The 26,872-nt window shown below is 42.9% G+C and overlaps 1 protein-coding gene and 2 long non-coding RNA genes across 5 annotated transcripts in view; 2 read left to right on the forward strand and 1 right to left on the reverse strand.

Moving 5' to 3' along the window:
• Positions 1–26,872, reverse strand: part of LOC148318476 (uncharacterized) — an 86,829-nt gene that overhangs the window by 29,488 nt on the left and 30,469 nt on the right. For 2 of the 3 annotated variants that reach the window (XR_015839951.1, XR_015839953.1), the window contains one exon: positions 20,540–21,212. This is a non-coding gene — a long non-coding RNA (uncharacterized LOC148318476). Of the gene's footprint in view, positions 1–20,539; positions 21,213–26,872 lie in introns of those variants that run through there. The other variant, XR_015839952.1, reaches the window with a different exon arrangement.
• Positions 182–1,736, forward strand: LOC148318477 (uncharacterized). The gene is made up of 2 exons (XR_015839950.1): positions 182–328; positions 1,404–1,736. It is a non-coding gene; the product is annotated as an uncharacterized LOC148318477 (long non-coding RNA).
• Positions 5,103–6,564, forward strand: bhlhe22 (basic helix-loop-helix family, member e22). Its single transcript, XM_088283240.1, has one exon. It carries the CDS (start codon positions 5,208–5,210, stop codon positions 6,066–6,068), a length of 861 nt encoding a protein of 286 aa, XP_088139366.1. The 5' UTR covers positions 5,103–5,207; the 3' UTR covers positions 6,069–6,564.

The raw sequence follows: 26,872 nt of genomic DNA on the forward strand, positions 1-26,872 counted from the left end.
TTATTTAGAATGACTCGTTCGCACTAAAAACACGGATATATAAAAATATTGGAGGAGAGAGAGAGAGAGAGAGAGAGAGAGAGAGAGAGAGAGAGAGAGAGAGCTCTCATTGTGATGCACATGATCCCCTCTTTCAGGCAGCAGCCATGCTTTGCAGCACTGCTCTCTCTCTCTCTCTCTCCCCCTCCCTCTCTCTCTCTCTCTCTCTCTCGCGCGCGCGCGCTCTCACCGGGAGCTTCAACATCCACAGCCGGGAATACATATTTTAGCCTGTGTCGTGCGAGTAACACGGGTGCGAATGGAGGGATAACGCGCCGACGCCGCTCCGGTGAGTATCCGCATCCTCATTTGATGCTTTTCTTCCAAGCCGAGCCATCGTGTGCGCATGTGCTGCACTTGCCATTGTCATTGCGGCAAGAGAGCACAAATAGAGCCGGTTGGCTTCGTAGCCATGACGCCGAGAAATGCAGAAGCGCGAGAAAGGAAGGTTCGTGGTGGAAGAGCTCCAGGGGGAGGAGAGCGGGGAACGTAGCCGGGCGGAGGTGAAGGGAGAGCGGCTACGATGGGACGCGATGCCCCCCCCCCCTCCGACACCCTCTTTCCCACTTCCACAATCCCCCCCGGTTCTCAAGTGGACGTCTTAAAATGGCGTTGCCCTTTGTTTGTGCACCCCCCCCCCCCGTCGTCACACGCGCACGCACGCTCACACGCACGCACGGATCATTCGCGATAGGTTTTGCTCATTTACTAATTAGGAAGTCGTGAGAGTCGAAATACAAAGTAGATGCTGCAAATGCATTCGTTAAATAGATTTTGTTTAAATTTTATGGATTTTATCTTGTGGGGGGAAAAATGCAGCAGTCCTGCGCATGCGCCCGAGAGAGGTGTTAAGTATTAGTGCGTGCTTGTGTTTTCTTTTTCCTGGTGGAATAGAGCAAGGTTGCGTAACAGGCGCTCTGGTACTTTTTTTGTGTGTGTGTGGGGGGGGGGGGCGGAGGTGGGGGGTTACGGACATACACACGCGCGCGCACACGCGCACACACTGACAGACATGCATGGCTCTAAAAAAAAATCGTCCATCCCAGTCGTCATTTTGGAGTTTCAAGGACACAGGGGTGATAGCTGGTGGATGCTGGGTAATATAGAGGAACATCTGTTTGACTAGTGACGTCACCCCCCCCCCTCACAGCCCTTCCTTCTTTCCCTCCTCCCTCCTTCCATCATCCCAATCCTCTCTTGCGCTGAAGGCAGATGCCTCATTTGTTTGGCCGGAGAGTGGCCATTAATCCCAAAGTCAGGAAGGAAGGAGTTCAGCACGGCTCGTTTCTGGACTATACCGAGTTTCTTTTGCGTGCGTGTGCGTGTGCGTGTGTTTGATTTTGTCCTTTTTTTTCGCCCTCTAGGTGCAACATGGAGAGATTGGACTTTTACACTTTGCAAGGATCTTTTTTCTCTTCATTTTTTTCAAGGAGCTTCTAGAAGGAAGATTTTTGCATTTTTTGGGGGGGGATTGGAGACGTTGTCGAATGGAATGCAGCAAATGGATCACACGCACGCGCACACACACACACACATCCGGTCTGCGGGTTGCGTCTCTCCGTGTTCACAGCGGACCTTGATTTAATGTCTTACAATTAAGGCACGCGGTGAATGCCAAGAGATGATCCTCCTCGTCTTCTATCGGAATTTATACATGTCTTTACCTATTCAAACCTAATAAATATGTTTCAAAAGCAGTTTTATTTTCCTCTGTGTGTGTGTGTGTGTGTTGAGGAGAGCTGTCCAGTGTGCGGTGCTGAAATCAGAGCCTTTTGTTTCACTCAGCACAAATGCCGACACTCTCCACTCGTTTATTTGTGCAATGCAACTCAGCGTTTCGCGTACGAAAAGAAAACCACTGGGCTTATTTTTTTGATGTATGATCACAGTCAGTGAATATTCGAGTGGAGTGACGTTTTTAAAAGTGTAAATGTAAATGAATTATTCCTAAAATATGCACCGTGGAATATAATTTAAATACGATGTTTAGTCAACTGTTATTTAAAATTGACCTTTAAATGTGGTAAAATAAAGTGGCGGGGGGAAAAAAAAGGGTCTGACAGGATTTGGCTTTAGCGCGCCCTCCAGTGGCAAGATGGGGCATTGCAAGATTCAGACTGTCTTCGGGTGATAGAGATAAGTGATAAGGAGCAAACTTAAAAAAAATAAAATAAGAGAATATAAAGAATATATACAAAAATAGAGTCTTGAGTGTTTTGAGATTCGTCGAAAAGGGAAAATAACATTACAAAGGAATCTGTAACATTTATGTGTTAATATTAAATTCGGACTATTTTAAATCCCAATTTTGCTCTGGCTTTCCTCTTTGAAAAATAATCTCGTTACGTAGCTCTTTTTAATCAGAGAAAATAAAAACTACATCGTGCTTTATTATCTTTACATGATGTGAAAAATACGACATTCCTCTTTATAGTAAGAATTAAAAAAGAATATATTTTGAAATTAGGAGGATAAATGTTTTGGTGGATGGATACTCCTTGAATCCTTAAATATGACTTGAGTCTAGCAAGATGAGGAGTGCGTCTCACACACACACACACACACACACACGCGCAAACACACACACGCGCAAGCAAGCACGCACCCACACATTTCTATACATATTTAAATGCCATTTCTTTGCTTAGCACCTGTTTTACATAATCACAGCAAAGAAAATACATAAAAATAAATGCATTATAAAAAAAAATGCACGCTCCTTCTTTGTGTTTTCGTTTAACAACGCAAGCTGTGGCTCGTGGGCTTTGACGTGGCCAGCCATGAAATTCGAAAATCGAAAAAAAAAAAGCCCAAAAACGATAATTGACCTAGCATCATATTTATGCAGGAATTTAGTCATTAAATAGCCCACAACTTACACACACACACCCACACACAAAATAGTTGCCCACCCCATGATAAACGCAATAACCCCGCTCTTAATTGATAGACTGATTGTGGGGGAGTACATCCAATCACGTCTTCCCGCAACTCATTTGCTGTTTATTTCCTTCAATTAAGAAAGCAATCAACAAACAAACTGCAGAAATGGCATCCGAGGCAAAACAATTACACTTCAATTAAAATCCAAACCATTAAGACAAAGCAGAGGACGAACAGAAGAAACACTTTAAGAATATTAAATAAACAGATCTTAGGACAACGCGTCACGATGACGTATGCGATGATGTGACGTGAGCGTTTTTCTCTGTGTAAAAAAATAAATCAAATACCTCAACAGCCACCAGGAATGTAGCAACTTCCCCAGCGTGGAAGTGCACAGTAGGCCAACACCGCCATCTTGTGGTGCCAAGTGTTCATTACCACAAATCAAATAGTTCTGAAACGTCACTGAATTAATGACACACGGGGTTAGACCATACCAAGAAAACATTCGATCAATGTTTCGACTACAGCCAAGAATGCGAGGATGGCGCCCCCTTGAGGACAAAAGTAAAACAACTCACATCAAAACAAATTGTATTATTAGCCATACATTATCTGACGCGCTTATCCCCCCGAGGGTTGTCAAAATAAACATGCAAAACTTGTTATTGTTATTATTATTGTACTTGATTTTTTTTTTTGCATAATCTGCAGAGGCAGTTGTGGTGAAGCAAGTTTTATCCCAAGCGCAAAGTTATCAGGAATCAGAAACAATTACTAAAAACGATAAAAGTGAATTTTGGAATTATAACACCAATACATTTTTATTTATCTATTTATTCTATCAAAGATATTTTAAAGGGTAAATAAATAAATTATTTGAATTGGCTCTAGTTATTGAAACACATATTTTTGACAATTGATAATTAATGTGCTCTAACCTCGCCACAACGCAAAACCGATCAAGATGAACAACATGTCAAATGTCGTTTTTTTTTTTCTTGAAAAGGACAATCATCTAGAATAAAGTCATGACCGTGGTTTGAAAGCAGCGGAAGGAGTTACGAGGTGAGCAGAGGAAGTCTCGGGAAAAGGGAACACCTTCATGGCCAATCGGCTCGGCCTAATGAGACAAGAGGTGGCCGAGCCGAGCCGAGCCGAGCCGGGCCGGTCGCGCGCTTTACGCTCGCTCTCAGTCTGTCAGCACTTTGGTAATGAGGACGGCGCGCCTCCTGGACACCCAGCGAACATGAATATACATTAGCTTGACATGACACAAAGTTACTCAATGTGACCTCACGCCAGGGTCGCCTTCAATGTAGCCTGAAAGTGCACAGCAACCACACGCACACGCACACACACGAATGAATTCATCTGCTCCAAGGTCAGCGTCATAAAACACTTGATTAACTGTACAGTAGCTCTCTTTTCGTCCTCCCACAAATGCGGAGATCATCAAACAATGACGAATCCTTCACATCAAGAACCTGACGACATTAATGAGCAAAAGGCTTGAAAGCGCCTATAAATCGACCATGCAAATGGGGAGAAGAACATCGAACATTATTTGGGTTTAATCAGAGGTGGAGGTTGTGTGCTAATTCGCATTTAACATGATAAAACCCGAGCTTCCTTGCACAACGAAGCGATTGTTCCACATCTATCGTTTATATTGAATTTTTATTCAAGCCAATCCATTTGAGTTGTAGGAAGCGGTAACGCCCACAAGGTGGCGGAACGAGCTCGCGTATAATACGTCGCAATCTCGTTGTGGGAATGCCGACCACACATCGCGTCAAGAGGACAATAGAAAAGTCGACAAACACACCCCGGGACTTAGAATATCAACACCAAATTAATCAAGACCCAACGAGACCCATTTTTAAGATATCGTTTTTAGTGAGAGTTTTAGCGCAACCCTCAGCTGTGCACTCGGAAAGGACGACTGGCTTGAAAATCAAATGAGAAGGCTAAAAAGTCTTAGCCGCGGTGTAAATGGTATTAATTAAAACGGAAAGACGACTTTGTTGGTGGGTAGGGGGTCCCAATGGGCGACTCCTTCTTAATAACCCGCCTCCGGTTAATAATGGACTGACGAGAGGAGAGCGAGAGAGGCAGAAGAAGAAAGAGAAGTCGAGAAAGAGAGCGAGCGAGAGAGAGTCTCCTCCTCTCCCTCAGCATCTCCGCTGACAAGTGTGACAGCGTCAAACTCGCAGAGGGCAACGCCAGGGCGAGACGTGTTGTCAAGAGTCCCCCCCCCTCCCCTCCCACCGAGGCGCGCCATGGACCGGAGGCTCAACTTGAGCGGCGACATCTTCCACAAAACTCTGAGCGCGGTGTCCGGCAAGAAGATGCACGACCCGTACCGGGGCGGCGCGGAGCTGCCTGCCCGCGAGCGCCAGTCGTCGCCAGGCATCGGCTGCTTCGAGCGGGGCGACTCGGACCCCATCCAGCCCGGCGGTCTGGCCGGGGTGCGGGCGGCGGCTCTGGGTTTGCCCACCGGCTCGCTGTGCGTCAACTACGGCGAGAACGCGTCGGCGGCGGCCGCAGCGGCAGCAGCAGCGGCGGCGGCGGTGGCGGCGGCGGCGGAGAGCAGCGGCGGCGAGCAGAGCCCGGACGACGACAGCGACGGCCGCTCGTGCAGCGACATGCTACTGCTGTCCGAGCGCAAAGGCAAAGCGGAGGGCGGCAAGAAGAGCAAAGAGCAGAAGATACTGCGACTCAACATCAACGCCCGCGAGCGGAGGCGCATGCACGACCTGAACGACGCGCTGGACGAGCTCCGCGGGGTCATCCCGTACGCGCACAGCCCGTCCGTGCGCAAACTCTCCAAGATCGCCACGCTGCTGCTGGCTAAGAACTACATCCTCATGCAGGCGCAGGCGCTGGAGGAGATGCGCCGGCTGGTGGCTTACCTCAACCAGGGCCAGGCCATCTCCGCCGCGGCCATCCCGGGCACCACAGCGCTGGCCGCGCCGCCACCCGGCCTGGGCGCCTACGAGCCGCCGCCACCGCCGCCGGGCTACCCGGCCTTCCCCTCCAGCGCCGCCGGGGTGGCCGCCGCGTCGTCCTGCCCGGACAAGTGCGCCCTTTTCAACACGGCCGCGTCCAGCCTGTGCAAACAGTGCACTGACAAGCCTTAACCCGAGCCGGCAAAGGTTAGAGACTCCAGACCGACACTTTTCTAATATTTACAGTCAATACTTGATCGTGTACATAAAGTCGTCCTTTAAGTGCTGGTGTGAATGACTACAATGGACTTCTCTACGTGGAGATTTTTTGGGGCATTTTTTTATTTTTATTTTTTGGAGGGGACCTGACAACTTTTCCCCCCACTTCTGAGGGGGATCGAACCTGCTGCTCGCCCCCCACACATTTTTTTCTTTTAATTTGTTTCCTCTTTGCGGAATGTCACAACAATTCAGTCTGATATTTATTCTGTTGCAGGGACACTGTGAAAACAATTCCATGTGTCTTTTTTTGGTGGTAATTTATTCACTTTATTGTCCATTGCACATGCTGGTCTTTTTTAATTTGATGTATTTCAATAGATGAGATGGTTGTCAGGTCGAGCTGTGTAGATAGACTCGAGTTATTCTATGAGCAGATCGCCCGTTTGTTTGTATTTTGAGTGTTGGGGGGGGGGAAAGCTTTATTAAAATATTTTGAACAACAGACACGACCGAAATGTTCATTCTTTGCTTTTAAATTCATTAAGAATAAACTTAAAATAGGTTATAAAACAAGTGGAAACGGATTTGTTTTGACTTTTTGTTTGGACTTTTTTTGTTTTAATTTTTCTATCTTTTTCTACCCTGCTTAAAAAAGATAATTATGCCGAAAGAAAACTAATTGAATCTTTTCAGCGTATATCAGAAAAATCGTTTCAGCACCACGGACAGAGGCGGCGCCTTTTCGGATAATGAAACGACAAAGTGGGAATGTAAAGATTTAATCTTATTCTAGCAAATGTGGCATAATTGTGTTAACAATAAGAGGCTTTGTGCTTATGATGAGCAATTTGGACAACAAGGCCTGCCGCCGTGTCCCACTCAATCCCGTCACGTTCCTTCTTTAACAATTTGGCAAAAACAATCATTTTGTCATTTTTATTTTTTATACTCAAGCGTTAAAAAACATTTAAAAAAGGATCGAAACGTTTAACCCATGCTAATATTCACATTAGCTCGGAAGAGATGATTCCCTGGAGGGAGAGATGAAGCCATATGTGTGAATGTGTGTGTGTATTTATGTTTCTTCATTCGCATAAATGTGTGTGGGTGTGTGTGTGGGTGCGTGTGTATCATATTCCGATTTGCTCTTCACAAGAACGAAGTCGAGGGCCAAAGTGTTAATTAAAAACAAGGCAGAGGTTTTATTAATATTTATTAATAAAAAAGCATAGTTAATATGACTGCAAGAAAAATTACACTTGACTTAAATAAAGTAAAATAAAAAGCGGTGCTTAAAGAAAGGGCCAATGAAAATGTATTGCAAAAAAAGTTGGAAAAAAAAAAGCTTGTAAGCAAATACTTCCAGAAAATTACTTACAAATGTACTAAAAAACGCTCCAGAACGCAACAAAACACCAACTGCAATTTTTTTTCATAGAAAGCTAAATAAAGTCACAAAATCCTGAACAAAAATTAAAAGTTTTTAAAAAATGAAGTCATAACATGGCAAAAAAAAACAAGCAAAACAATCCAAACAGGATGGAGTTCTATTTTTTAGGAAATGTATTATTTATTTTTGTTTACATTGCAGGTCAAATTGTCCTGTTGGAAAACTTTTTAAAGTCTCGTCTGCCTTAATTTTAATTTTTTTTCAACTACTTGTTTGCTACCGATTGTTGCGAGTACCCTTGAGAAATAACAAATTTGCCTCGGTGATATTCTTGATCATTTCTCACATTAATTAAGAATTTCACAAGGTAGCGACATCTGAATAGTTGCACGTAAATGATCACGTTGACAACATCCCTAGGAAATTGCAATGTCCCATTATTAAACGACTGAAATATTTTAGCACACATCCCGTATGGCCGTCTTTGCATCGATCAAACAAACGAAGCAACCACAAATTAGATTGTGTTCGAAGTCCAAATTGCACAAAATAACCCGCAAGCAACTAAACAATATGACGTCATTTATACGTGTGAAATTTTACGCAGCATTTCGTTGCAATATTTCAATGGCAGTTATTCTCAACCAGGGTGCCGTGGGAGTTGTAGAACACGAGAACACAAATGAAGGTGCAAGTAGTGGTGACTAGGGTCCAAAGATTAGAAATGGGGGCGGATCATGTGATTTTTCGTCATTGGCAGAGAAAGAATATTTTTTTTTAATTCCATAGTTATCTTGCAGATGCTCAAAAGCAAATGACTTGGATTCACACTCAGGTGCAAAAAAAAAAAAAAATTTTTAAAATTGGGTGATCAGGACATCACTTGTTGGACTGGGTTATACTGCCTCCGGTGGCCAGAATGTGCACAACAGAAGGAGCAGCACGATGAATTGAACTGTTGCATGAAATCATGATGCATGGATTCATTCTTTACATTTAATTTTCATAACATTACAAAAAAAAGTTTGTTGCTTTCTGGGAGCATCATGAACCAACGCCTGCGAATAGAACGCAACACCCAAGTGCAAAAGCGTTTTTCCATTTATTTCCTTTTTAATACCCGCTATAAAAATGTCCAATTTACCTCCTATTGGGATTGGCAAAGAGGATGATAAAGACCAAATATACATACAGCGCATGGAATTGAAACATCCTATCAGCGAGGAGGGACATCCAGGCCGTGCAATAGCAATCCAAAGATATACGGTGAACAGATATATGTGCCGGCATGGCGCCGGGCGGTAATTCACGGCATGACACCAAAGTGATAGCCACGCATTGTGTGGCCTCGTAAAAAGTCCACAAGTCAAGCATGTACACGTTGCTCCGATTCAATTCCTGTCTGCTCTTTATCAGGTATTCATGTTTGGAAGTTGACGATTATGGCACGTCATCGGGTTTACCATTAATCCCAGACAAGCAAATGGAACCTTGCAAAAGTGTCCACACCCCCTGATCACTGGGGATGTTTAATGGGAATCGGCGTACATGTGCCCTGCCATCATTTGAAGCCTCTCGGGTTAACTCCAAATAAAGTTCAGGTGTTCGAGTTGGCTTTTACTGACATTTTTGGGCGGTTTTCTGGAAAAATAATCTGGATTGCTGCTTTGAAAATTTGGTAGAATTCCTTCCACATAGTTATAGCTGAAGAAAGGAGAAAAAAACTTAAATCGACGTGGAAGGAATTATGAACAGTTCCAAATAGCTTTAGAAAATGTCGGGAAAAGTCAACAAGAACAGCTGAACTTGATTTGGGGTCGTACAAAGGTCGTTTAAATGGTGGCAGGTGTGTGTGCCGACTCCCGTTTAAAATGCGAGTAATTCATTTTGGAACATTTTTAATTCATTTTGTCTACCTTTTTTTAAACATCAAAATAACCGGGTATTTGAACAGGGGTGTGCAGACTTTATCTACTCATTTCAGTAAACTTCGAACATGTTCTATTTTTTACGTGGACAAAACCACACCAAAAAGGATCGTTCATGAGTGTGCGACCCTTTCATTAGCAACAACCCATTAACGTCGGCGCTGCCGCCATTTATGCGCCCGTTCGAGCCAATTGTTCTACTGACTCATTTCAAACGTGTTTACATAATGACAAACTCATTTATTAATATGTGAGGTCAGGTAACTATATGGTGTTGAACTCAAAAAGGGGGGCTGGGGGGGAGTAAAGGTACGATAAATAATGCGCGATTATCCGCTCCGTGGGAAAAGCGATTGTTGGCTAACATCTCGGAATATTCCATCTGCGGCCATATTAATCGGATTCGAATCCGCTAATCCTTGTTTACTCTTGGTGCCGTAATCGGATGTGCTTTTATTCCAGCGGGATTAAAACGTGTCAGAGCGGTCGAGCGCGATCGTTTGTGTGGTCGAAACAAAACATGGAGAGAAAAAAACAAAACAAAACAAAAACTCGACAAATGGTGATTTGGTCTTTGGAATATTTTGGCGGCATTATTGCGGCGTTGGCATTAGCAGTTTTGTTAGCCCTTCTATGGGTTTTCGCATTGTATGTTCGCATTAAGATAGTGGACTTATAAAGTTGTTCTGGTTTGGTTCACGGGAGGTTGGGACGGAGCTGGGGGAAAAAAAAAAAAAAAAAAAAAAATCAGTGATGCATTGAAAAAAATTTAATAAAAATTCTTAAAAAAAAAAACAAATAAAAACAAGCCTAAAATAGTTTTTCATGAAAAGCTCAGTTAAGCAAAATATCAGAAATTGTTAATTGTAATAAAGATATAAAGATGCATTTTTTGCTTGTGTTTATTAAAAAAAAAAAGAAAAAGAAAAATAAATCCCCTAGTAAATCGCAATCGCAATATTATTTTTCAAAATCGTTATTGTCGCTATTACGCACAGCAGCATTTGTGGAAAGGTCGGCGGGACGGTGGGTTGGAGCGGGCGTGGGGGGGGGTGGGGGGGGGGGGGGGTTGGTGGGTGTCACTTAGCCTGATCAATATGCAGATGGCGACCTGCTCAGGGTTCATTAATGCTGAAGCGAGGTGGATTTCATCTCCTGTCTGTGATGTTCATTAACTCCGGCCTCCGCGTTGAAATAAAGACACGATGATGACACAATAACAGTGGGAGTCGCTCACACACAAACACACACACACAGCCTGACCAATAGCGAGCCGAGCGCCATCACGCATCCGATGTTATGACGCTGACATGGTCTTGTTTACACGTCCAAAAGCGCTCATCACCTGATCGCCCGACACGTTTATGATGAAAATGTAATCTCCAGATTAAGACGCATTACGGACAAGGTCAACAACGCTGTGAAAGGACGAATAAAAAAAAAAAGACAAATAAGAGCTCACGGAAGACGAAGACCTCCGTCAAGGCTTTTGAAACGTGAGCTTCGAAATACATCCCGATATGCTAGACTTCATTTTTTTATGATAACATTTATGTATAATTAGCACTAAAATTTTAATTGTCAAAGTAAAAATAAATTATATTTAAAAACAACAAGAAAGGCCAGCTAGGGATAAAGCTAACAATGGAAAACGCCACAGACAGGCTAACAAATAGCATCTACATGAGGTTAAAACCCTTGAAAGCAGTGCAGCAACACATGTAGACAGGCAATATACAGTCCAGTAAAATCGTGATTTTTTTTTTTTAACAAAAGCATTTCTGGCCAAATCAAGAAAATGAGAATAATATTTTGTAACGTTAAAAACAATCTGGGGGGGAAAAAGGCAATTTTTTTTTTAGGCTTTTAAATGAGCTAATAACATCCGATTAAACTCGGGATGTGACGCTTATTTGTTCGGGCTTTGGTTTTGAGTTACAAGCTTGGTCAAGGACCGAATTAAACTCGTATCACAAGGCAGTTCACTAACACTTCCACCTTAAAGTATGAAAGACCTGTTGTAGTTTTGCGTATCCTAGCTTAGCTGGCTAGCGCGGCGAGCGCAGGGATTTAACAGCCATGAATGTCAAGCGCGGGGGAAGGCGGGCCAGGCCAAGCGTAACCGCGGCGGCCCAATGTCCTTGGCTCCTCGTCGGCCTTCACCTCGCACCCCCCACCCCCCGCGCGGTGAATTTTATGGCTAATTTCCGGCAATTTATCCTGGCTCTTTTCCGGAGAGACATTCCTGCGGGAATAATGTGCATAATTTGCATAAATCATTCGGAGAGAATGCATATCAACGTGTATGGCTCCACCCCTCCTCCCCCGTACACACTCCTCGTCTGATGCGCCCGCGTTTATTTTGTAATCAAAACTGACTGCAATGCAAGGAATTGGGTGCTTTGAAGGGTGTCTTGGGGGGGGCACAGTTTAGGCAAGTGATTATAATAAATGCAGAGTTTCTTCGATAAAACAACTCAATTTCTTTAAATTTATTTATTTTTTATTATTTTTTTTTTTAGCAAGTATGATAGCAGGTATCATTGCCTTACTTGGATGATGTGGTCGTGAACCGATACTAGCCCTCGATACTATTTGCCAACAGAATTTGGGGATGCAAGATAATTGCCGGGAAACACCAAAAGTCGTTTTTGTGCAAGAAAAGAGATTATGTACAGTGACAAGTCGGACCAACATTTTGAGTTGGGGGGGGGGATAAAAAAAAGTCACCCGGATACCCAGTCACAAACGAAATTATTAGAGTTCTACAATACAATTTTCGTGAAAAACAAAAAAGCTTTTAAAAGAACGGAAACTAACCAAAACGACATTTCTAAAACTATGCACTTTTGGTTATTGCAAAAAAAAAAAAAAAAAGAAAAAAAAATCATCTTTGTCTCATCAATGTTAAAACTAATAAAAAAAATAAAAAAAACTCAAATGAAGCATTTTTGAAAAATAAATAAAAACTAACAAACCTGATGTACAAAATTAAAATTAACTGAATCTAAGAAAATAAGTAACAATGAAAAATCCAACATGATCACAAGCCCGCTCATTTTTTTTTTTTTTTTTTTTAAAGCAGCAGCCATCTCTAGTTGTTCGCTCTCCACTCTCCGGCGCTATCGCCGCTGACAAGTGGACAGCTGTCTGCCGGGTGGACGTTAATCACAATAATACAGGGCGGGCTAATCAAGACTCGCTGAATGACACGCCCCGGCGTACGCGCCCGAACCAGTCGCTCGTGGAGGGATCCTCGCGAGAGCCCCCCCCCCCCCTTTTTGGAGAGGGCGGGCGATGATGATGATGATGATGATGAGGCGGGTGCACAGCCATCCAGACAATAATTACTCTTTGACTGCGCTCGCATTAGGAGTCAGTCAAAGCAGATTAATTTCGACTGATAGCGTTGGTACCTCCTAAATGCAGATTCTCCTAATAAGAGTGAAATTGCGGCGAGCGGCCCGCCGCTTTGTCGGCCTTACGCAAAGAGACAAGGTCTTATTCTTTTGCATAAATCACAGCGCGCATCGCGATTCCCCCCTCCCGCCCCGAGTTGTCGCCTGCGGAATATCACCAGCGACATAAAACCGCGTCTGATCTGATCCTTTGGCTAGCCGCGGCCGCTTTGGCTAAATAGCCGGAGACCTGGAGAATTAGCCCGAGCGCAGAGGACGGCATCTGTTTGTGTGCTTCTGCCGAACAAACAAATTTGCAGCACGCCGAGGGAGTGGCTAATCATCGCAAACGTATCCCCCCTCGTGCGGGATAGCGCGCTAGCAGTCCGCGCGGCTAGACTGACCTCTGTTTTAGAAGAAAAAAAAAATACTGGCAAGCATCACAAATTCTAGCCAATCAAAGTCAAATATCCTACCATCGCGAGTCAGACAGCGTTCAAAGACGGAACCAGGTCTGGTGAGTGACGTGGGTGCCGGCGAATGAGGGTGAAGAAGCGTTCGCTTGTCCACACACGGATGAGTGGCCGGGCGTCGGTTGTGGGTGGGGTAGCTCGTGTTTGAAAATGAAAACGGGCCGCCACGCTGCCAAAACTGGGCTAAAAGGTCCTCCCTGGATAGCTGACATAGAAACGGCACACGACTGGACGTGAGAATTTGGCTTGCGCTCACATGGATGTCAGGGATGACCTTATTTAGGAATGATGGCTGACGGGGAAAAAAAAAAATCATAGTTCTCAACTATGAAAATAGAAAGCTTAGAATCAGACAATTATATTTTAATTTCTAGTTTAATCTAAAAAAAAAAGGTGAAAAAGAAAAATCCCCCCCAAAAATGTAATTTTTGTAGAATTACAAATGACGGTTTAAGATTACAGACAAGATTTATTTTTTTATTTATTCATTTATGGAAAATAAGCACAAAATCCGAAATCCTATTGCAAAAATCTGTGCCTTTTTTATTTTTATTTTATTTATTTATTTATTTATTTTTTTGAGATTATATCCTTTGAAAAACTCAAAACTCAACTTTTTTTAAAAAAACCCCAAAAAACTGTCATACGGAATGCTTGCTCCAAACATGACTAAAATGCAAACCTAACGTCGCATCAGAAACGTTCCACTTTCAAGAAACATTCTTTAACGCAAACGACGGCGCGATGAGCTGCCGCCGATCATCTTCCAGCCAAAGTGGCACCCAGCGACAGCGCTCATCAAACCAAACACAAAATGGCTGCCCGGTGCCAAAGCCCTTGGCTGGGATCCGTTTGAGTGAATCCACAAAAAAACAACAAAAAAAACACAAAAAGGTGTTATTGAACTTTTTCTTGATTGTATTACCCTCTCAGAGTACACGAGCTAGGCTGAGGAATTGTGGGTAATTTGCTGGTCAGCCCCTTCAAGGACATGTACCTGGCAGATCGAGAGACGCGCCAAAGACTTTTTGAGCCTGGGAGCCAAAAGAACATGATGGAATCAAATAATGAGAGAGCAAAAGGCGGAGATGAGCACGACTTGATGAAGCTAATTAAAACATGCCACGATGCGCGGGGGGGCCGCGCCAAGGATCAGCGGGTGCTAATGGGTACCCCATAGGCACGCCGATTTGACACCGTAATGATGATGTCATGAAAACGTCGCGGCCATCGCCGGAAAACGAGGCGAGGATTAGCCGCGTCAGCAAATTGAAATTGGGGCCGATTCAATTACGCTAAAGACTTTTTTCGCACAATAAAAACATTTTATTATTGGACGATTAACCGGACGGCCCTGCGGTTGAAGGTCACGCACGCTGTGATGAGAAAGCAAACTTCGCCTCGTTTCAGTTTAGTCGTGGCCTTTAGGCTCCATTTATTCAATCTCTTGTGACTAATTCAAATTGGTTTTTTTTTCGTAATAAAGCTGTGACAGACAAAATGAAAATGCAACCTACATCGGCGTCAAAAAGCAAAGACAAAAATATATTTTACCACAAATTGTTTGAGAAAAGAATTAGCTTATAAAACATTCGGCAATTAGCGCGGCTAGCACACAAAAGAGTTAGCCTAGCTAGCGCAACAAACGTGGGCTAGCGTAGGATGCTAACAAACGCCAACGTCAGTCATGTCACTCGACTTTGACTTTAACTCCGGGAAACGACCCCAAGAAATTGTGAAGGAATTTGCAGAAAATTAAAAGCAGTTACCAAGAGGAAAAACGAGCTAACCGACGTCGTATTTGTGCGGAATATCGAAATATTGGTTTTAGCTTGCCATCCATAAGCGAGACATTTGAAGAGCGGCCGTTCGTCAGCTAGCGTGAGCGTTTGCGTGTTTAACCGAGCTTCAGTTCCAACAGCCAACCGGCGTTATGGTGCGGAAAAAAAAAAGCCACGGTGTGGATATGACAACGCTGATAGGCTATAAAAGCACTTAATGACCCCGTCGCTCACCTCCTCCACTGTCGCTTACGGCGCCGCTTAACAATTCGTCACCTCCTCAAACCGACAGACGAGCGGCATCGCTTGGAGAGGCTGCCGCTTGAGCCTCAACCCAACGAGAAAATGATCAGAGGGAAACTCATTTCATTAAAAAAAAAATTTTTTTTAATTATTTATTATGTAATTATTATTCTAACAATTATTATTCTTTTTTTTAATTTAAGATTGGAATCGTTTTTCCTCAAACAAGTCCGATTTCTCGCAAGGTTACGCCCCCCCAAAAAAAAAAAAAAAAAAAATCAAATTAATGCTTACGCCCAAAAAGTTCCAATTCTATATATTTTTATAATTTCCTAAACAAAATAATTAACTTGAAAAATTCCAAATAGAGAGGAACATTTTCTTATAATTACAAATATGTTCTTAAGTTGCAATTTGATTTTTCTCAAGAAATTCCAAACTTTTTGGGGCAATATTTTTTCAAACAGTAAAAAAATTATTTGCTATCAAAAATTTGACTCCAAATTTACGCTCCTCGGAAAAATATTTTCTTGAAAAATTCTGACATTAAGTAAATAAATAAATATTCTCATAAAATTACATTGCATTTTTATTTTTATTTTTTTCAAAAAGTGCTTTCATTGTTGTAAGACCGCAACTTTATCTGTCATCCTTCCATCCAGCGGCTTGATTATGCGTCGGCGAGATGAAAAAGTGTGAAAAGTGTGATGTTGCAACACCGGGAGATTTTGTCCGCCACTCTTGGCGGGTTTGTTTGATCTGTCACATTTTTAATGACCTTTCCGGAGGCGAGAGGCAAATTTGCATGCTGGCGTAATGAAAAAAGGTAAGAGCCGAGCATATTTCAGCGGGCCTGTCAAACTCACTCACGCCCCTCGCCACAGCGTTCGGGAACTTCATTCCCGAAGACGTCCGTTCTCACGGCCGAGTGGGACAAAATTAGCAAAGTGTTTGGACGCGTTTATAGAGAGAGAGGGCTTGTTTTGCCTTGAACGTGAAGTCTCCTTGAAAGTTTCATTCTTGGGGGAAAAAAAATGACTCTCATAATCATAAACAAGGATTTACTTGCATATTATTCCGACCTATATATATATATATATAATAGTCATATTACTTATTTTTGTTTTATAACAATTGAAAAGTGTATCATTAAAAAATAAAAGGCAATTATTGGAAATGCAATTATATTTATAACTATTTTCTATTTTAATAAAACAGTTTTATTCGGACTGTAATGACTGACTGACTTGTAATATGTATTTTTTTCTTAAAGAAAACCATACATGTTCCAAAAAAAAAGCCTTTTTTATAATATCAATATTTTTAAAAAAAATTTTGTCCCACGCTTTTGTTACACAATACAATAGCTTTTTTAATTTTTTTTTAATAAAGCTCATTTGACAAATACTAAAACTAATACTAAAACTAAAAGCTAAATTTGAAAATCAGAAGTCAAAGTGAAATTAAAACATAAAAAATAAATAAAATATTCACAAAAATTACAACCCCGATAGATAAATATTGTGATGCAAAGTCTGCCCCAGAAAAAAAAAAATACAATCATAAAAAAAAAGTGGGCGGGGCTTTCTGCTGTTATAGCAGGCCTATATTTTACAAAAATAAATAAAATAAAAAAATAACATCCACATTTGGGTGCATCCACAATTGCATAGGAGAGAGTGGACCCCTGATATGTGTATATATATATATATATATTAGGGGTGCATCGCATGAACAATTTTTTTCGCATCCGCAATTTTGGATCATGGCCAATGCAGCCCATCGAGCTCGTTCCTATTTTCCTTTGAACACGAAGCCTCCTTTTATATAACGGCGAGCTTGTTAGGAAGATTTGGAGGCCCCGCTGACAGTGACGCGCGCTGGGCCTTGGCAGAGGTGACATGTGGGACGCGCAAGTCTGCTGCACCACCACGCGAGAGCAATTAGAGACGCGGCTTCCCCAGACAGGTCTGGACTCGGCTGCGCGGCGGACGGATACGTGGACTCCCAAGTCGTTATTGACATGACACGCGTGTCCCGCGCAGCCTCGCCGAGTGACAATCAAAAGGGTCATGGCGGTAATCAGCGGAATAACGCGCGAGCGTCAGCACATCACAATGGATTTGCCGAGTGATTTAATAAAAAGAAAGGAAAAAAAAAAAAAAACACGGAAGTTACGATAAGGCAGCAGAGCACGCTGGTTAATTAGCAGTGGCACTTTAACTAATTTTTACAGCTAAACATAATGAGTTCAGTCTATTAATTAAAATAATCACCCATTACGACGTTGGCCCGATTTCACGCACTGTGTTACAAATTTGTTTCTAGGGACGATTTCGGTGCTAACGATGTCGTAATTAAAAGGATGGGAGGCTGGCGCCGTTCTCGCCCTCTTTGTGTCACGTCTAATAGCGTGGAAAGTAAACCTCTCGATAGACGGGCACGGCGAGACAATCTGGAAACCAAATCCATTTTTAATGGGAGGTGTCGCGACGGCGGCACATCGAGATCGCCATACGATTACGACTCGGTTCTCGTAAAATCGCAACCGTTTCCTTATGACAATTTTTTTTTTTATTCCCGATTAAAAAAATGTTCACGTACAATTCCGACTGAATTTTTGAAAAAGCTCTAAAAGAAAAATATCACGGGCGTTGTCCAGTCTCGTCAATGTGTGAAAAGTGTGAAGTTGTCTCGGACTCGAGGGGCCGTCGTAGAAACGTGCTGTAACACGGCGGCGGCGGCGGTGGCGCCGGCGGGTCCTGCTCCCCCGGCTGTGAAGGTGACACGGCGACGCAACACGCAGAACAAGCCCTTTTGATTAATCACGGGATATTTACGAGCTCACATCCAATCAAGGGCCGCCGGATCACCGGGGTTGGAAATTACACAGCAGAGTTAACCTGTCACCTGCCACCACGAGAACGCCACCGTCTACTTTAAACACACACACACACACACACACTGGCACAGAGGTGATTGTTTTATTTCCTGCCGAAACAACATAACTGCAGTCAGGTACTCGGCACGCGTCGGTTGATATAAAACCTTACGGCATTTGGGGGGGGGGGGCGAGCCATTTATCTCAAGGTGCCGCTCGTAATGGGATCCACGCTAAGTTAACAACTCGATGCCACACACACTTCCTGGAGAGGACAACGCGTCGCCTAAGCGGGCTCGGGCGATGATTTCATTCAGAATTTAAATAGAAGTATATTGTAAGTGATGAATCATTGTCGCTAATGAACGAATCAGGGAGGAAAAATAACGAAATTGGATTAAAAATGAAGAAAATTATTCAGTTCTACGCCCGAGATGCCAACGAAAAAAAAAATGATGGCCGATATACAATACAACTTTATTCATATAGCGCATTTCAATGTGTTTAAATAAATTAAAAAAAAAAAAAAAAAACTAAAATACTAAAACTAATAAAAAAAAACGGAACTCAAATGAAGGATTCTCAAAAATATATATATAAAAAAAATAAATTCTTAAAAATAACGATCTAAAATTCAACTGAATTTAAAAAACTAAAGTCCGAGCGAAATGATAAAAAAAATAAAAAAACACCGATAATGAAAATGGGCAAACTTTTCTAACCCTGCTTCAGATCACGTCAAACAGCGCGTGACACCCCTCGCGACGTAACCTTTTGTGCTAATCCGCACGCTGTCCTTCACGGTTAGCGCTCCAACGCCAGGCGGAAAAAGGCAACCGTGCTGCGTTTGCGCGCGACGCGAAATGTCACTCCGCGGGGGGGCCCCGTCTCATTTCAAAACAATTTCAAACATTTTCTAATGCGCCGCCCAAAGCGTTCGTTAATGTATGACTCCTTCGGCGAAGCGATAAGGCGAGCGGCGCGGGAGTGTCGGGGGTTAGATAAAACATTTTTGTTAGCTTCGGCGCGATAGATCACTTAGCGCCGGCGTGCGCTATCTCTGGACAAATAGTCTATTAGACGGGAGTGGTTTTGTCAGTCGCGCCGTCGCCCAGATATTTCCTGGGAGTGACGAGTCATATGAGCCGGCAGGAGGGAGAGTAATTTCCGTGTCACATCGCTTTAGCCCGACCCCCGCTGACAATCGCAAAGACGAGCGAGGGCTTACTAAACTTGATCACATTTGCCTTTTTAATGGCATCCCGCCAGTCCGTTCGACGCCGACTCGCCAGCCGCGTTCAAGATTTGATAATTGAGCCGATTTCAAAAGAATCAAAAAAAAAAAAACGAGCGCCATTTTAAACAATGAGGGTAAAAAAAAAAATACAATATAATCCGCCATCAAATATTCAGAGCGACTTGTCGTTCTCCGAGTGTAAAAACGAGCGGGAAACAAAACACTCGTGTTAAGACGACGATGTTCCGAGGACATTCTGTCAGATTGGGCTCTTTTGTACAGATTTCATGAGTGGGCCGCCGTGGCGTAAATGCTTTCAAACATTTTGACATGACACGCGGCGTGCCGGGACCCCCTCGGCTTGTGAATAATGAACGGGCAGTATGCCGCCAACAGCTGTCTCACCTACCGCCTCTTTATCGCCGTCGTTGGCGCGCGTTAGCACGACATCACCTGGCCAATCGGTGGCCGCTCGGCGTCTTAATGAGATTTGCCGTCTTTTGGTCGAAAGAAAGAGAGAAAAAAATTTAAAAATTTAAAAAAAAAAAAAGAAAGAGTTTGGGCTAGCTTCACGTTTGTCGTGCCACGCTTCATATTTAATTCAGAGCTTGTGTATTTCTTTGTGATTGTGACATCTGCTTGCTTGCGCCGTCAGCCGCCCCTCTGTTCAATAATTCCTGCCCGGCGACTTCAACTTCACTGCGACCACACACACGCGCACACACGAGGACAGCCAGCCAATCGTGAGCAACGTCAGGAAAGGCAGACATCATTTTTGACAAAAATGACATTTCCTCCATCGACTATGAGCGAAAAAACAACAACCGATTGATTTAAGTTCCTTTTTTGGAAGATTGATGCTTTTTTTCCCTGAATGTTCTGAACTCCTGTGAGCTCAGCTCCATTTTGCAAATGTGGTTGAAAAAAAAAAATGCTATTGGATTTATTTGAATACGATATCGTTCATGAATTGAATGAGTGAAAAAAAAAAATAGCTGCAGCTCTGCTCGTTTGCTAAAATTCAATAAAGGCAATTAGGAGAATAAAATGAATGAAAATAAAATAATTTCAATACCAATTTTATTTAAAAATGGTGTAATAATTTGAATGTTTTAAATGCATTACTTTATTCATTCATTTTACTTATTTATTTATTTTCTGATCCACAAAAAGTCAGTTTTATCGACAAAAGCCTATTGCAGATTTTGCTCACTTTTTTGCAGGAATTTGGGGGGGCGGGGTTCAAAATGATTAATTGATGACATTTTTACACGGTGGCAGTTTTGCGGAGTCTCATTTAACAAGAGTTTAAATGTGAATTCGGGAAAAACAATGAGGGTGTGCACACTTTTGCAAACTACTTTTTTTTTTTTTTCCTTCACTAGAGTCAAGATTACAGGTTGCAAAGGCGAGAAAAGTTTTTAAATAATTTCCGCTGGTCTCCTGACATTTGTGCAGGGGTGTGCAGACTATTTATATCCCTGCCCACAAACAAATATTCATGTAGAAAATTGGATGCGACACCGTTTGTGAGGTTTTGTGAGGTTTGCGTCCGTCGTCACGCTCGTAGACGGTGGCGCGGTCCACCAACAGATGCTACCCACTGACCTAAGAGAGCATGGTGGAGGGGCCAGATGTTCAGATGACCTCGCCACGTTGGGACCAGCTGATGCGGCCGTGACGCCGATGGACCCTGGCAGGGGAAAGCGATCCGGTGGCGCCGCAGCTTCCCGTTTCGCCCCCTTTGCGTTTTGGTCTTCTGCCCTCCCGGAGTGGGGCCATCCTGGAAGGCAAAAAGAAACAAGACAGGATGGCGAGAAACGTGAAAAAAAAAAAAAAAAAATGTTGAAATAAACGCGTGAAGGGACAGCAGCGGGAGGGGAGGGTGGGGGGGGGGGGGGGGTCCAAGTGGTCAGTGGCGGTTGTCACAGATGTTGAGTTCAGCACAAAACACTGCCAGCAGCCATCACGTCAAAGCCAAGTGAGCCGAACGAGCAGGGACAACTTTGGGCCCCGTCGCCTTCGATCCGACTCAAAATTTAACAGCTGTTTCTTGAACGAACACAGATGCAAAAATTAGGAGAATAATGCGGACTTGCACGTCCCGCTAAGACGTAAACACAAACGCCGACCCGTACGCGAGGGTTCTTATTAGGGATGAACAATTAATCAAATGTTCGAATCAACGTCGTATTGGAGGGAGCAGAATGCAATTTTCAAATCGCAAAAGCTGGGGGTCAGATAAAAAAAAATTGCATCATTTCAGTCATTCGATAGGCTTTGTCATAATATATATATATATATATATATATATATATATATATATATATATATATATATATATATATATATTAGGGCTGGTCAAAAAAAAAAATCAGCTAATTCAGTTAAGTGGCCCACAAAAATTGTTCTACATAAATAAAAAATATTTTAAAACAATATTTGCAATGCTCTGAATATGTAAATGTCCATGCCGCTAAAATGATGCATTTTAAAATAAGGGACAAAAATTTGACATCATTAGTGCAAAGCTCAACTGGAGACGGGGAACACTAACGTATAGGGTTTGGGATTCTATAAAGGACTAGAAATTAAATATTAAATGACTTCATGCATAAAAAATAAAAAAATTAAAAAATTCTGGTAAATCCCGAAAGAGCTGTGATGCTGCGATCTAAAAGTGTCCCTTCATATCTCGGGGGCATTTTGGCAAAGGGCACCTCAGCCTTAATCAGGGTGAGATTGTGTGAACATCTCATGACCTCATGTTTTTTTCTCTTCACGGGCCTTCCTGAAAGGTCTTTTCGTCCGGCAAACGCAACGAGCATTAAACAGATGGAACACAAACGGTCCAGCAAAAACAACCGGAGTCAATCATATATTCTTTATCCTCGGCGAAAAGCAACTCATATTAGTGCCGCATTGATGAGCTGAGAAGAGACAAGATATCTCAATAAACGGTTTAATTGTCTGCCCCCAAGTGGCAAGGGCGGGCAAAAAAATACATTTTTTTTTTTTAAACGTTATTTAATGAAACGATTTACCGTTTGCACGACAATTCCCCTTCAAAGGCAGCAGCGTTTCATCGTGCGTCTTCGCAAGGATCACTAATACCTCACATGCTCGTATTTGTACATCTCGCCTACTTTACCCGGAGAGAGACTGCCAGCTCGCCTAAGATGGCCGTCCAGCACCTGTCAGAAAGGCTGAGCGTCACCCGCGTCACGGGGTGTCGTGAAATGACAGCGGCCAAAGTCTTCGGAGGTGACGCCTCGGGAAGGGGAAAACCTTCCAAAAAAAAAAAAAAAAAAAATGGAAACAAAAAAAAAAAGATTTTACTCTCTCAAATGTATCGCAGCGACTTTAGATGACGGGATAAGGAAGTGTTCATTTTTCCAGTGGAGGAGCAGGACGGTGGAAGCGGGAGGGGGAAGTAAATGATGGCGGGTGCCTTTACAAGACAAATGATGACAATAAAAAGCACCTTGTCAGCCATTGTCCATTTGGATTAATGGAAGCGCGGCCACAATTGGAGGGAGACGGCGGACAAAGAAAGAAAGAGGGATTGTGTTTGCCAAAGACGATCACGCTCGCAATATGGAGCTAATAGCACACGCGTACAAACGCTGGGCGCCAATTTCTCGTCGTTGAATAAATAAACAGCTCACCTTTAAGCATAGACATTCGTCTTGGCCTTCAGGTGAGGAAAAAAAAAAAAAAAAAAGTCATTTGTATCGGCGGTGAATACCAATACGGATGCAATCCAAATTTATCATCCCACAATATAATTATAATGAAGCCAAAGACGAACGTTAGAAAATGAGGTTACAGACGTCGCTTTGTTGTAGGCGTAGAGAGCAGGATTAAATTGGATTTGAAATTCAGTCATCTTGAGTTAAAAAAAAAAAAAAAAAAAAAAAAAAATCCAGTTTTCAGGCTTCTTTCAAATTCCGTGTCAAATAAAATAGCGTGTCACCATCTAGTGGTTGACGGTGGAATTACACTCAAAATGGAAACAGCAAATATATAAAAAGTTGCGAAACCCTGTTTACTCAAAAATAGTGGGTTTTTTTGTTGGTTTTTTTTTTTGGTGCGAAATCATCAAAATGACCGCCGTGGCTTCACCTATTTTGTTTTTTAAATGGATTTTTTTCTTTTGATTTTTGAGGGTCATCCAGTATTTTTTTTTCCAAATTGTTTTCATTATTTAATTTCACAAATAACAGCCCTCACTTCTCATAACTAAACACCCATTGCCACCATATACGATTTAAGACGCTTCCCCAAATGACCGCAGGAAAACAAAACCACACTAACATTGAATGAAGTGATCCAAACAGAGCCCGAACCGACATGGCCAATCACCACGAGGCGACCCGTTTTACCTAAACACGCCAGTGTGTGTGTGTGTGTGCGTGATGCACAGATAGGACTTGCGCGGCCGTGACAAACATCAGGCGCTGCGGGCTTAAACAAAAAAACAGATATCGGGCAACCAAAATCGTGTTTGTGTCCCTGGGCTAGTCTCCGCGCTGCGTTGCGGGCCACTTCTGATGTCGACACTAGCTGGTGTAACGCAACCAGCCAAGCATTAGCATTGGCCCTCCAGTCAGAGGAGGCTCTTTGGATCCTGTCAGCCGAACTTACCGTACACGACCACACACACACACGCACACACACACTGGAACAAGCAGCTTGTTTGTTACAGCAATTTGAGCCTCCTTTTATACGCATCACACACACAGCGGCTCCTGCAGCAATTAAAATTTAAAAGTCTTCAAGCCAGCGTCCAAAACAGCAGAATGAAAACACGCATAAGAATTCAGAGCATCATCACCAAATTTAAAAAAAAAAAAAAAAAAAAAAAAGGGGGGGGGGGGTATGTTTATAGATCATTTTCATACTTGAACCGAAAGGACTAAAGAAAACATTCAAGCACATGTTGAATACATTTGGTTTAGAAAAATAAATAAATAAATAACTAAATAATCTGAACAATAAACTGGCCCAGACTAATGAAAACATTTTTGGGCAATTATATTTGTGGAATTTAAATAAAGCGATTTAAATGTACCTGAAAATATGAAAAAAAAAAAAAAAAAAAAAAAAAAAATCACATAAACCATTCAAATTTTTTTAATCCAACCTTCTGGCTCTAAAAAAAAAAAAATAAATAAATAAACCATTCAAATTTTTTTAATCCAACCTTCTGGCTCTAAAAAAAAAAAAAAAAAAAAAAAAAAAAAAAATCATGCAGGTAAGTATAAGGTGGAGCCCGGTACTTCAAAACCGGGGAAGGTGCTTCATGGCTGGACACAGAAGTTGGAAGAAGACCACATCGGCCAGACCAGCCAAGCCGACCTCGACCCTAACCCACTTCCTGTCTCGCCATCCAACATTGTCAAACCCAAAGTACAAAATAAGACTAAGCGTTGCCGAAAATAACTTAACAATTGGTTTGGTGTCCACCCATAAAAGCGCCGGGGACCCGTGCACGACTCCGGCGACCACTTAGCGAGCACACAAAGTTCAACAACTGTGAAGAAGGAACGATTACAGGAGGACACACAAAGCAGTGACCTTGACTGACAAGCTGCTCTTCACGGCGGCCATAAACAGCAGCGGGAAGGCTGATAAGTGTTCACCGGCGCGGCAAGTAACGACCTATCCGTCACTAGAGGTTGGCCCGGGTGCGCTTGGAGAAATTGAACATACATAATGTACAGCAATAACAGCGCTGCGCTCACATTCTAATGTATTATCATTATTCTTGAGGGGGGGAGGGGGGGGGGGGTCAAAAAGCCGCCCCCCCTCCACCCACACTTTGCCCTGTGGGTAAACGCCTCCAGCCGTGATAATTTCATTCTAATCTTTGTTCCATATTATAATTTTCATGGTCAGAAATACGGCGGGGGGGGCGAAGAGACGCCACATTTCGATCAAGAGCTAAACAGAACGCGGGGGCCATAACGGCGGATTTTTATGTGACGGCATAACCGCCCGTCGCCGGCGCGCCGGTCAATTGATGATAAGGAACGAGGGGCCCGCGCTGTAAATCCACGTGTGATGGCCCTTTTCAAACACGGTTATGGCGGCGGGCGGCGGCGGATTGGACGAGACGCGTATCCATATGGAGGGCTGCTTAACGATGAAAATTCAATGCAATAGATCCCGAAAAAAAAATTATATGCAGATTATAAAGTGGAATTACGGCGAGACGGCCGCGTGTCTTATCTATCGATGAAGTTACATCAGCATCTTTGGAGTGAATAAAATGCCCAAAGGACCTTCTGCTAACAAGATATGATTAAATATTACAATCATGTTTTTGCTATTTCACAAGTGGGGCTGACCTTTGAAAACGGAATGCCACCCGCAAACAAATCTTTAAAATAAAAGTGGCTTCAAGATCTATCTCATCTTGTTGAGTGTCAATAAAAAAAAAAAAAGAAAAAAAAGAATTGAATTTTAATTTAAAACAATCACATATGTTAGCCTTTCAGTCTGCTAGCTTAATGCTAATGCTAACATGTAATGGGAAACAGGATGTTATGAAGTGTGATTTTTCCCTCGTTAAAATTCCACATTACCGCAGCTGAGTTGAGTCGCCGATATATTTGAGTTTTTAACGAGCCTATTCAAGTGGGAAAAAAAAAAAAAGGTTTGTCCGCCAAAAGCAAACATGCCAGAAAATGACAGAAAGCGACGTACCTAAGTCACCGTGTGAGCGTAATCATGTAACACCCTTAATTAACAGGCAAGTGTCGGAGGCCTCCCACGCGCAAACGGCATCACGCTCGCAGTTGGTGCCCCCGACGAGTCTCACGCGCGACGACGGCACCGCTAACTGGAATTTGGACACTCGCGTTGCTTCTGTTAAGCGCTTTTTCTCTCATTTTGCTTATTGAAGACGTCGACTCCTTTGTTAGCTTCTCAGATTAGCGCCGCAGTCGCTTCTATTTTGGGCGCATTCCAAATTCGGAGCCAAGAGGTAAATTGCTATATTAGCTTCTCATGCTAGCTAGCTAGCTAGCTAGCTCGCTAGCCCGCAGTCGACCGGCTGTGTGTTCAAAAAGGTAGGTTCTGCTTTTTCAGCGGTTGAACGACAACATCATAATTAGCTTTCAGACGATTTGGGAATAGATTTGCTGCTTTTTGTTTGTTGCTTTGACATATGATGAGAAGAGCGCACACGCTAGCGTTCTCTCTTCCAGGTATCCCCACAGAACAAGAGGCGGGGAGGGAGAAGAGGAGAAAAAAAAAAAAAAAAAAAAGAAAAACGCCTCCAAAGCTGGGCGACACTAATCTCCCTTGTGGAGGTCAAATCTAACATGGCAGGTTAGTGTCTGCGGAGATTGACAGCCCGGAGAAATCGGGCTGCCAGGCAGCCACAACACGCAGTGACAGTAAACACCTCGCAGGAAAAAAAAAGGCTGGTTACCA

This window comes from Idiotropiscis lumnitzeri, chromosome 19 (genome assembly GCF_059441095.1).
Source record: "Idiotropiscis lumnitzeri isolate Australia: NSW breed Sydney's pygmy pipehorse chromosome 19, RoL_Ilum_1.0, whole genome shotgun sequence".
Lineage (NCBI taxonomy): Eukaryota > Metazoa > Chordata > Actinopteri > Syngnathiformes > Syngnathidae > Idiotropiscis > Idiotropiscis lumnitzeri.

What these genes read in the sequence shown, in the direction of transcription:
- bhlhe22 (XM_088283240.1), top strand. Translation starts at nt 5,208, where the DNA reads ATGGACCGGAGGCTCAACTTGAGCGGCGACATCTTCCACAAAACTCTG.